Genomic DNA, 12,297 nt, shown 5'->3' on the forward strand with positions numbered 1-12,297 from the left:
TCGGCTGGTCAACTGCCTGCCTCCTGGTGGTCAGTGCACTTCATAGCAAGCAATTGAGCGGCCTTAGCATATTATGCTTTGATTGGTTGAACTGATGATCGGACGACCGGACACTTAGCATATTAGGCTTTTATTATATAGGATGTGACAGTGATTCAGATAGAGAGAATTTTTTGTTCTAAATGACTAGCATTCAATAAAACTTTAGGAAAAACAGAATCTAAATGATGAAACAACAAAGTATTTTGGCAATTATCTTTAGTTGAGGAAACAGAGTGAGGAAATAGCCCAAGAGTGAATATTTGTCTGGAGGTTGACAATGTTGATTCAGAATCTGCTCTTTTTGAAATCTGGTTTGATATGCTCATTCAAAAGCAATCAAATGTGGCACTTTTCTTTTCCTCGTCCTCAAGAGCCATTATCTCCCCAGTTTCACCTTGCCTCAGAGGGACACAATCATCCTTCTCCTTTTAATAATCTTGAACTTATAAGTGCCAATTTTATATGAATTTTCTCTTCACACACACACACACACAAACACGAAATATATACTTGCCTCTGAAGACTTTTTTTTTTACCCAATTGACTAAAAATAAACAATGTTATCATTGGGACAATAAGGTATACAATTCAGTATACCTCAATTTATTGAAGAAATAGTTTTGCTTCTCAACCAATCGCTTAAAATAACCTAATGGGTTGCTAGGTAGTTAAAGCTGGCAGGTTTTTGATCAATACCACACCTCTCTATACCTGTGTGTTTATAAATGGCTTTCTACAGTAGGGTTTTTAAAGATACATGTTATTATAGAGTCTAAAGTCTTTTAAAATCATTATATTAAATAAGACTGCATTATACCAATACTACTTTGTCAAAAATACATGTTTAAATAACTCATTCCCCAACCTACAACGCACTTTAGCTATTTTAGAGAAAAATATGACATGCTAATTCTGATTCCACTTAACACAGACCCCTGCATTTCAAAGTAATTATAATTTACTGAAATTATATAAAGATTAAGAGTTATTTAAAATTGTTGATTTTTGAGTGCATAGGTTCGCTTCTCTACCTAATTGAACAAAATTTACTAAGTATGTATCCAGTTATATGCTACACACACATTGGTGCCAAGTGTTGGAAAGTCCAAGAAAAATCATCATTCTTAAGTTGATGAAAGGAGCCAAGCAATGAGAGAAATTTGAAGATACATAAAAGCAAGAATACTCCATTATAATTCAGGCATTTTGGAGTTTTCCCATGGCCTACAGTTAGAGGCACCACAAAGCCAGAACAGATACAGCAAGCACATGGCTTTGCCAATCACTGAATACAACTCATCTGCACTTCCCAAGTGTTAAAAATTAGAGCTACATTAGCTCAGTGAACGCACCTGGCTCCCTAGAATTTTAATTCATTCTTAACACTGAATGGGTCAAATTTTTTCTTCCTGGGCTGCAAAACGTCCCAAGACTCTTTCAGGATGCTTTTCTGATATGGTCAAGATTTTGTGAGTCATCTGCAACAGTTATACCTACCTGTCATCAAAATTCAGATCAGAGTCTGCGATACTCACAACCCTGTTTGCATATTAGTGAAGTCGCACTCCTAAGCCACCATGACTTGCATATATATATACTAATACACACACACACACACACACACACACACACACACACACATATATACACACACACATATATACACGTACACACACACACACATATATTTAAAACTGACTACATTTTTCTAAATCCTTACACTTGAAAATCTTCTCTCAGGTGATTGGATGCCTAATCACTGATGGAGAAAAAGCTCATACATATTAAATTACATAGGAGTATATAAAAGAATGCATAAACCATAAACTTTGAATTAGAATATCAACATACTGGGGTTAATTAGTGCTAGAGTAACCCATGCCCCTTGCAAGTTTAAATGACCATACCATGATTCTGAAAACAAGTTACACTCTATTCAAAGACTTTGAGGTATCTTTACATGCCTTCAATAGTGAGGGGCAAAGGCACCAAGGAGAAGAGAAATATTCCATATATAGATTTGGCCATTATTGTGGGTTGAATTGTGCCCTCTACAAAGATAAGTTTGAAACCCTAACCCCTACTCCCTGTGAATGTAACCTTATTTGGGAATAGGATCCTTGCAGATGTAATCAAATTAAGGTGAGGATGCCCGGTTGAGCATCGATCTATGAACCAGGAGAGAACAGTCCGATTCCCAGTCAGGGCACATGCCTGGGTTGTGGGCTCTGATACCCAGTAAGGGGCTATGTGGGAGGCAGCTGATTGATGATTCTCTCTCATCATTGATGCTTCTATCTCTTTCACCCTCTCCCTTCCTCTCTGAAATCAAGAAAAAATATATATATTTTTAAAAGATGAGGTCATAGTGCATTAGGGCAGGTCCTAATCCGATGACTGGTATCTTTATCAGTGGAAATAAATCTGGAAGCAGACACAGACACACAGGAAAAATGTCATGTGGAGATCAGGACAGAGATAGGAGGGATAGACCAGCAAGCCAAAGAATTCCAAGGATGTTGACAATCGCCAGGAGCTAGGAAGAGGCAACAAATTCTTCCCTACAGTCCTCACTCAGAGAGCACGGCCCTGCTGGTACCTTGGTTTCAGACTTCCAGCCTCCACAACTGTGCAAGAATGATTTTCTGTTGTTTGAAGCCACTCAGTTTGTGGTAATTTGTATGGCAGGCCCAGGAGAGTAATACAACCACCCACCAGCACTGACAGGTAATTCTGCTGCCAGGAAAAGGCACCTTTCAGACAACGTATGAACGTGCAGTTTGAGGGACTCAGGTGGCTCATGTGCCTTCACATCTACTGTTGTGGGGAGGCAGACCAGGATCCTCCTCCGGCCCTGTCCCGCACAGGTGGTGGGAACTTGGGAAAACAAGAGTAAATTCTCTTTTACCCCATCTATAAAACCGGGATGATATAATTTACCTTACTACATCATGATAAAGATTCTGGATAAGGTACACAGGGCACTGGGCTAGCACAGGGGAAGCTAGTAAAATTACTAGGGACTTTGTTAGTGAAAGTGACCACATGAATAACCAAGTTGTGTTGGTGGGGACTGGGAGTGATTTCTATAGAGAAAAGAAACCTTCAGGATTCTGTCTTCCTCTGACATGTTCTTTGGAAGTGAGAGTTAAAATAACCAATATGAAAGATGAAAGACTATGGTTTGAAGCCAAAATCAGGCATGCAGCGTTAACAGACCTTGGCTGTGCTGATCCATCGGACTCTGGGGCGGGCCCATCCCTGGGTGAGGTGGTCGCATACCGGTGCCCTTCATGGACCCACAGTGGATGTCTTCTACAATCCCCTTGTCGTGCATGCCATCCATGGGCTGAAACAGGTGAAGCGCTGCTGTTAGATACCTCCTTCACACAGAGTATCTCTGTTTGGAGCTCTAAGTCCCCTCTCTACAGTCCTCAACACTGTGGCACAATCACCTATCACCCATACAATAGTCATATATTTTTACACCTATATTACACATATTATTATAATACAGTACATATATTTCAGAGGTGGGGACAAAAAAATTAAGAAGACTACATCAATAGGATCATCAAAACTACCTGTAAGTCAAAAGTTAAGACTATACACAGTAGAGTTTTTCCGGTAATGTCAAAACCTGAAAGTAAAAATAAAATCCTGCTCACAAGGTATACAGATATACACTGTTCTTCCATGCCTTCTTCAGTCAGTCCTGAAACCTGCCCTGTGTTGAAGTTAGTCCCAAGTCTAAAGGAAGACTATTTGAATGTCTGTGAGGATCGATTTATTGGGTAATTTTTTTGTCATCGGAGCGGAAGGGACTATGGAAAGTTTAAAAGTTGAAACCAGAAAGTTCCATGGCAGTTGGGAAAAGAGAAACAGACCGGTAGAGCAGAGAAGGGGGTGACCGCTGAAAGGGAAGGGCAGTGAAACAGATGAAGCTGTGCCACAGAGGGGGCAAGACTGGAAAAGGTGAAAGGCACAGTTTGGGGAAAAATTAAGAACATAGGGACTGGGAACAGGACTTGAGGCCTAGTACATACAGACACACAATAAATAGCTACTGAGCGGACGTTAATCCAATCCAGCATTGGGCAACGGAGCATGTGTTTGGGAAAGGAAAAGCCGATTCCTCTGCAAACTGCAACAGCAATTTTCAAAAACAGCCTGAAAGGAATATTTCCAGGAGTTTATAGAAACGAAATAACTTCAAGCAAGAAAGCATGAATGTTTGCAGTTTTGGAGAAAGGAAAGTTAATTTCTGCAGAGTCAAAGGCATGCAGTTGAAAAGAGGAAAAATGTACCATAAAGAGGATGTTCAGAAGGAAAATCGGAAGGGTTTGGTATAAAGGGTGTCTCTGAGTGTGTTAAATAGTAATAATAGGGAGGAAATCAAAGCAACACAGCAGATGCATTTAGGCCACTTGTTTATTTATTTCCAGTAATGTTGCAAAGCAAAAAGCTGACGCTCAGAGGGAGAAGAGGGAGAAAGACAAGGCGTACAGCTGTCCCTAAAAAGAGTCTAAGAAAGCGAAGGCATCTGGTCAGCAGGTGTGAACTTAGGCACTAAACACGTCCTCACGCAGGGAATTATCTGAGGGGCTGGGGTTCAGGAAAACCAGATTGGCAAAAAAAATGCACACCTTGCAGAATGAGAGCAAAACAGAACCAAACCAAACAAAAAAGACTTTAGATGGGGGTAGAGAATATGAGGACATGTGAACAGAAGGGGTCGGAAGAGATAATTACTAATAAAAACAACCCAGTACAAAAATGTAACACTGACCCAACGCTTATTTATACGGCTAACTTGTTTAAAAATATATTTTTATTGATTTCAGAGAAGTAGGAAGAGGGAGAGAGAGATAGAAACATCCATGATGAGAGAGAATCATGGATGGCTGCCTCCTGCAAGTCCCCCACTGGGGATCAAGTCCACAATCCAGGCATGTGCCCTTGACCAGAATTGAACCAGGAACCTTTCAGTTCGAAGGCCGACACTCTATCCACTGAGCCAAACCGGCTAGGGCCAGCTAACTTTTCAATGCTTAAATAATCATGGAGATTAGCTAAATATGTCCTTCACATTTTATCTTTCATTTTGGAGGTGAGACATCCTTAACCCATTCTGAAATTATTTAACCCACCTGGACTAAGGTTTTACAAGTGACAGATCAGATCTATAATACAGCTCCCAAATTAATTTAATATGAGCAGAAGACAATTTAATGACTTCAGTATGTCTATATGTTCAATATGTCTGCTAAAAAAATGATATAAAAAAGTTTTATTTCTTCAGCTACCTGACAAGCTAAAAATGTGTTTGTTTTTCTTTTTCTAAAAATAAAAGGAGAGAGAGAGAGAACTTGGGAACATTATAGGGATATTCACAATATATTTTTAAATGCAAAGAAGGAAGTTGCAGAGTAATTAAGTAGGAATATGATTCTATTACAGTGAAAGAAAAGTTATTTTAAAAAAATCACACCTGTGTGTGATTTTTACTGAACATGGAGAAGAGTAAGGTGTGAAAAGCTGTCAACTGGGGTAGAGCCAGGATTAACCATTTCCTTTATTTATCTCAGTATGGTTTCATTTTTCAAAACAAGCAATGTATTAACTTTTCTGATTTGAAAATCATCAAATTACAAAATCTGTAAAAAAGCTGATCTTTTCTTTTGGTCTCCAAGGCCTTAGCTTAAAACTGACTTACAGTCCCACACAATTAGAGGAAATACTTGCTCTTTTTCGCAGTAATCTTTCAGTTTTAAACCAGTATCTTCCATGTTTTGTCCATTTAACATTAACAGGCATCCCACCACCCTATCCCCCTGAGGCGTCATCCACAGGGGATGTAAAACCTCTACTTGTCTCATCAGGCACGACTTTCAGGTAATACGCAGTGGCCTCATAGAGTTTCTTTGGCTTTTGCTAACTTTCAAAGCAAACTGTCTCGGAGGCTCTTGTTTACTTGCTCCAAAGGCTGTTCTCTCTTCTTTGCATGTCCTGTGAAGGCCTAATGCCAAAACCGTACCGTATGACCATCCCCACAGCAACAATCCAAGGCTCACACACAGAGGATCATTATAACAGTCCAGAAACCAAGGATTGGCCCGAGCTCTGCTAAAGCAGACCCCTCTCCCAGGATGAAGCCCCTGAGAGACAGCCAAGTGCATGCCAGGGCCTCATTAGAAACTACCTAAAATCGTTAGGAAGGGACTCATTTTCCTTTTACTCTTTGGGGTCGAGTTTTTAAAATAAATACCAACATTTTAAAGAAAGAACAATTCTCAATATGTTCATTTGTGGCTGAGAAAAGTTACTTAACACATACAGTCAGACTTATACACCTATACACTTATTCACCAAGCCAAAATAGCTGCAACCCATACATCAGAGAATTTAACTATCAGAACTGCATACTCTATCTTGTCTTTTTAAAAAGCCAGGATCTGATCTTCCTGACTAGTGCAACATCTGTACCAATAAACGAGCCTCAGAAGGTATGTTTTTAATAATGTTCAGGGTAAGACAAAGACCTAGCTTCTCTCGTAAAAATAGCAGAAACAGGGGGGCAGGGGTTATCAGGGATATTAGCCGTCCAGGACCCAGAAGATGAGACTGAACAGGAGAACAACCGCTTACCTTGTGCATCTGATGCATGCCTTCCTGTGGGAAGTCGGTAGACCCCATCGCAGGCATAGGGTGTGAGACACTTGGAGGTCCAGGACTTGGCCCCATCATACTGTGGACAGAACCTGGGGATGGCCCAGGTCCCGGACTAGGTCCAAGAATCGGTCCAGGAGAGGGTCCGGGCCCTGGCGAAGGCCCTGGGTGGGGCATCGCTCCAGGGTCTGTGGGTGTGGACATCTACTTCTCCTGTGTCTCTGCCAGTCAGCACAATGATACTGAGTTGAAAAGAAGGGAAAAAAAGGAATGTTTTCAACATGATGTTAAGATCAGAATAAAACAGTTGTTAGTATTTGACGGTGCCATTTTTATAACAAACATCAAACAGAACTGCCCTGCCTGATCCAGATGTGTGAGTGTGATATATACCCATCTGCCCTAGTCTTTATGAAGACCACTTGTTTAAAAGAAAAAATACTCTAAATGATTCCCCAGAAAGACATAAATCATAGAGGATACAAAAAGTACTCGCTGGAGAAACTCAAATTTAGCACATAAGCAGAATTCTGAACAAGTTTGAAATTTATTATTGAAGACAACATATGCTCTCCATTACTTACTGGCTGAGGCACCTAACAAGTCATTAACCTCCCAAAGCCATTAAAATATAACCCCTTAAAACATATCCAACCGACATCCATTTTCATAAGTAAATGGACATTCGAAGCTTCATAGAAAATCCTAGGTAGTTAAAATCCCAGGGAGGGAAAAAGTACAATTCCATAAATTGAGAATGAAAGAGAATCCCCAATCATAGGAAAAGCAGAGGTTATGGGAATCAGACAAATATGGGTTCACATATCCATGTGATATAATTATTAGCTGAGAGTGAAATGCAACAATCCATGTAAAAACACAGTCCCTTGCCTGGCACAATAAGCAGCCATCTATTATTATTATTATTATTATTATTATTATTATTATTATTAATTGGTATTCAGATTACATATATTTCAGGTGTTCAACATTATAGATGTTTGAATACACTGCATAGTGTTCACCACTGTAAATCTAGTTACCATCCATCACCATACAATTGACCCCCTTTACCCATATCACACTCCTCTCAACACCTTTCCAATCTGTTCTGTGATTTTGTTTTGTTTGTTCATGGCTTTTTTTAAAGACGCCACATATAAGTGAAATCATACGTATTTGTCTTCTCCGTCTGACTTGTTTCACTTAGCATAATACTGCCCTCAAGATTTCCTTCCTTTTAACGGCTGAGTAATTTCCATCTTCTTTATCCATTCATCTATCAGTGGGCACTTAAGCTATTTCCATGTTTTAGCTATTGTAAATAATACTGCAAGGAACATAAAGGTGTCTGTATCTTTTCAAATTAGTGTTTCTTCTCCTTTGACCACTCTTTTTTAGCATTATTTTCCCCACCACCTCCACAAAGCCAGAGGTGATCAGAAGGATCAGTTTAAGATGTGGTCCTCCTGCCAGCCAATTGAAGACAACTTGGGCAGTTGAGAATTCGTCCTAGGCCTCTCTGTGGTCCAATATTCCAAAAGAAGTCATCCAGACGACTGGATCGGGGCCCACCACAGATGAGGTATGTCAATTCTGGGTCTATTTCAGCAAAGTAATATTCCATCGCCCACACTCTAAAACTTCTTGGCATCCCTACTGAGGAGCTCCCTCATGGGGTGTGTACAACTGCATCTTGGACATGAGCCAAAAATGAGTAAATAAGTGGTTTTCCAAATTCTGATGGAGATCAATGATCCCAGAAAGATAGCTGAATGGCACTACTGATCGTAATTATTACACAGTATGTTATCTGGAGGCACACACCTGTATACACAAAACCTTTTTGCTGTTAACCTCACAAAATACACAATGAGACACTGTAAGAGATTTACTTGCTCACTGCTTAGTGGCAGGGATAGAATTAGACGACAAGGGCACAGTCACCTATAACAAGGCCCACTCCACAGTGAAAGTAGAGGTTTAAAAAAAACCCACGTTAGTTCCATTCTTAGCTACCTACTATCACCTCTCACAGAATCTCTAGACTGTGAAGGCCATGAAGACAGGTTTGACTCTTTTTCACTTCTGTATCCCTAGTACCTCTGACTAGCCTGCAGTAAGTGCTCAAAAAAAAAAATCTGAATGAACTGAAACAACAATTTCAAGGGCAAACAATTAACAGAGTCAATTATTTTATATGTAAAAATTATAGAGCAATCAGTGTCTGAGGTGTGTTCACAGGGACCAGTTTGTAAAGTATGACTGTCTAATCATTATACTATGCACCTGAAACTAACAGAAAATAATATTGAATGTAATCTGTAATTGAAAAAAGAAATCTTAAAAGCACAGGCAAGAACTCAGGGTAGAAGTCAGACACAGACAAATTCCGTATGATTTCACTTATATGTAGAATCTAAAAAAACAAGACAAAAACACATAAACAAAACAAAAGAGCAACAGACTCACAGACAGAACAAACTGATGGCTGCCAGAGTGGAAGGGGTGAGGAATGAGTGAAAAATGTGAAGGGGAATAAGAAGTACAAACTTCCAGTTATTAGAGAAATAAGCCACAGGGATGTAGTGTACAACACAGGGAATATAGTAAAAACATTTTTAAAAGGCTAATATGCAAATTGACCGAACAGCTGGACGACCGGTCACTATGACTTACACTGACCACCAGGGGCAGACGCTCAATGCAGGAGCTGCCCCCTGGTGGTCAGTGCGCTCCCACGGGGGGTGGGGGGTGCCGAGAACCAATTCCAACATGTAATAATTACAAGAGTTTTACCAAAAGGTTGGTGAAGCTTGGGAGGCTCAACAAGGGTGAGCCACATATGTAGTTTACCTGTTGGAAATGGCTAAAAGGCACTCCCCCCAAACCTGAATAGGATTGTTAACTGCCAGGCAGCTCAGGGCATTTTATTGCCTCCTGTTGGCCAAACACCTGAACAGCTGTAGGCTATTCCCCAAACTGACAATGTTTCTGTATACCATTTGATATCGTACCCTTTGAAGTGTATATTTCCACCTTGCCTTGGGACAAATTGTACTAATAAAAGCAGGTTCCTTGGTCAAGGTGAGAGCCTTCTAGCACCTTCAGCTGGAAGCTCCTCTGACCCCCAATGCCCTTCAAAAATACCTTTCTTCCACGGACTCCTTCTCAATCATCTACGCGCAGCCCCTTTCTCCAGAATGCTGAACCCTTTGTAAGGCTGGGAAAAAGAACCCCGGCATGGGGAGCGGCGGGGGGGGGGGGTGGGGGGGGGGGCTCCACTCAGCCAGAAGCAGGGCTCATGGCTGGCGAGTGCAGAGGTGGTGCGGGAGCCTCTCCCACCTGTGACAGCACTAAGGATGTCCGACTGCTGGCTTAGGCCCGCTCCTGGACATCCCCTGAGGGTTCCCGGACTGCGAGAGGTCACAGGCTGGGCTGAGGGACAGCCGAGTGCCCCGGGCCTCTACTATCATAATAACATTGCACGATGACAGTTAATAGACTTATTGTGGTGATCACATTGCAAGGCATATACATACCGAATCATCATGTTGCACGCCAGAAACTAAAACAATTGTATATGGAAAAGTAAAGGGGAGAAACCAAGATGGCGGCATAGGTAAACACCTAAACTGCTGCCTCGCACAACAATTTCAAAACTACAACTAAAAGACAAAACGGACATCATCCAGAACCACAGGAAGGCTGGCTGAGTGGAAATTCTACAACTAGAAGGAAAGAGAAAAGCACACTGAAACTCAGAGGAGCTGCAGGAGGCAGAGGTACAGACGCGCGTGCAGAAGGGACTGGCAAGTGAGTGCGCGGCTGGCTTTCTCAAGTGGGAGGGAGACAAAAGCTCCCGACTGCACTGAACTCCAGTTCCGGGCGAGACTCTGGAAACCCAGACTCATACGGGGTGAAACTGGACTGTCTGGCAGCGAGTGGAACTCGAGGGCGGCTTTTTCTCAGAGGTGCTTGCAGCGAATACCACGGGACACTGAGACACAGGGGCCTCATAGGTCAGGGCTGATGGGAAACCAAGGCTGTCTGCTCCGTCCTGAGATGCCGCCCCATCCCAGCTGAGCACAGAGGCTTTTGCAAGTCTTCTCCCATAAGGGTGTCTCCAGCACAGAAGTTCTCCCAGTGTAGACACAGCTGATCCTCACAGCCAACTGGCCTGGAGGTCAGTTCCTCCCAGTGATACCAACAACAATCAAGGCTTAACTACAACAAGACTGTGCACACAGCCCACAAAGGGGTGCACCAAGAGTGTCCACCTCAGGTAACTGGGGAGGCTGAGCCACTGGGCCCTGTAGGATACCTAGCACACAAAGCTACTCTACCAACTCAGGGAAGCAGCGAAAATGCTGAGACAAAGAAACAGATCACAAATGAAAGAAATGGAGGAAAGCAAATGACTGGATATAGAGTTCAAAACCACGGTTATAAGGTTTTTCAAGAATTTTCTAGAAAAGGCCGATAAATTTAGTGAGACCCTCGAGGATATGAAAAAGGACCAACTAGAAATTAAGCATACACTGACTGAAATAAAAAATATTATACAGAGATCCAACAGCAGACTAGAGGATCGCAAGAATCAAGTCAAAGATTTGAAATACAAAGAAGCAAAAAACACTCAACCGGAAAAGCAAAAAGAAAAAAGAATCCAAAAATATGAAGATAGTGTAAGGAGCCTCTGGGACAACTTCAAGCGTACCAACATCAGAATTATGGGGGTGCCAGAAGAAAAGAGAGAGCAAAATACTGAAAACCTAGTTGAAGAAATAATGACCGAAAACTTCCCCCACCTGGTGAGAGAAATAGACTTACAAGTCCAGGAAGCGCAGAGAACCCCAAACAAAAGGAATCCAAAGAGGACCACACTAAGACACATCATAATTAAAATACCAAGAGCAAAAGACAAAGAGAGAATATTAAAAGCAGCAAGAGAAAAACAGTTAGTTACCTACAAGGGAGCACCCATACGACTGTCAGCTGATTTCTCAACAGAAACTATGCAGGCCAGACGGGAGTGGCAAGAAATATTCAAAGTGATGAATAGCAAGAACCTACAACCAAGATTACTCTACCTAGCAAAGCTATCATTCAGAATTGAAGGGCAGATAAAGAGCTTCACAGATAAGAAAAAGCTAAAGGAGTTCATCACCGCCAAACCAGTATTACATGAAATGCTGAAAGGTATTCTTTAAGAAGAGGAAGAAGAAGAAAAAGGTAAAGTTAAAAATTATGAACAACAAATACATATCTATCAGCAAGTGAATCTAAAAATCAAGTGAATAAAAAAATCTGATGAACAGAATAAACTGGTGAATATAATAGAATCAGGGGCATAGAAAGGGAGTGGACTGACAATTCTCGGGGGGGGGGGAAGGGGTGTGGGGGGTGCGGGAAGAGACTCGACAAAAATCGTACACCTATGGATGAGGACAGTGGGGGGAGGGGTAAGGGGCAGAGGGTGGGGTGGGAACTGGGTGGAGGGGAGCTATGGGGGCAAAAAAGAGGAACAACTGTAATAATCTGAACAATAAAGATTTATTACATGAAAAAAACAATTGTATATGC

General features: G+C 41.5%; 1 protein-coding gene across 7 annotated transcripts in view; it reads right to left on the minus strand.

Annotated features, from left to right (window-relative positions):
• Positions 1 to 12,297, minus strand: part of SMARCA2 (SWI/SNF related BAF chromatin remodeling complex subunit ATPase 2) — a 176,277-nt gene that overhangs the window by 152,169 nt on the left and 11,811 nt on the right. For all 7 annotated transcript variants that reach the window (XM_080667605.1, XM_080667604.1, XM_080667601.1 and 4 more), the window contains exons 2-3: positions 6,691 to 6,953; positions 3,262 to 3,391 (exon numbers count right to left, since the gene is read on the minus strand). In XM_080667605.1, coding sequence (XP_080523731.1) covers positions 3,262 to 3,391; positions 6,691 to 6,915 — 355 coding nt within the window. In that variant the 5' untranslated portion in view covers positions 6,916 to 6,953. The remainder of the gene's footprint in view (positions 1 to 3,261; positions 3,392 to 6,690; positions 6,954 to 12,297) is intronic.

This window comes from Plecotus auritus, assembly GCF_963455305.1.
Source record: "Plecotus auritus genome assembly, chromosome: 5".
NCBI lineage: Eukaryota > Metazoa > Chordata > Mammalia > Chiroptera > Vespertilionidae > Plecotus > Plecotus auritus.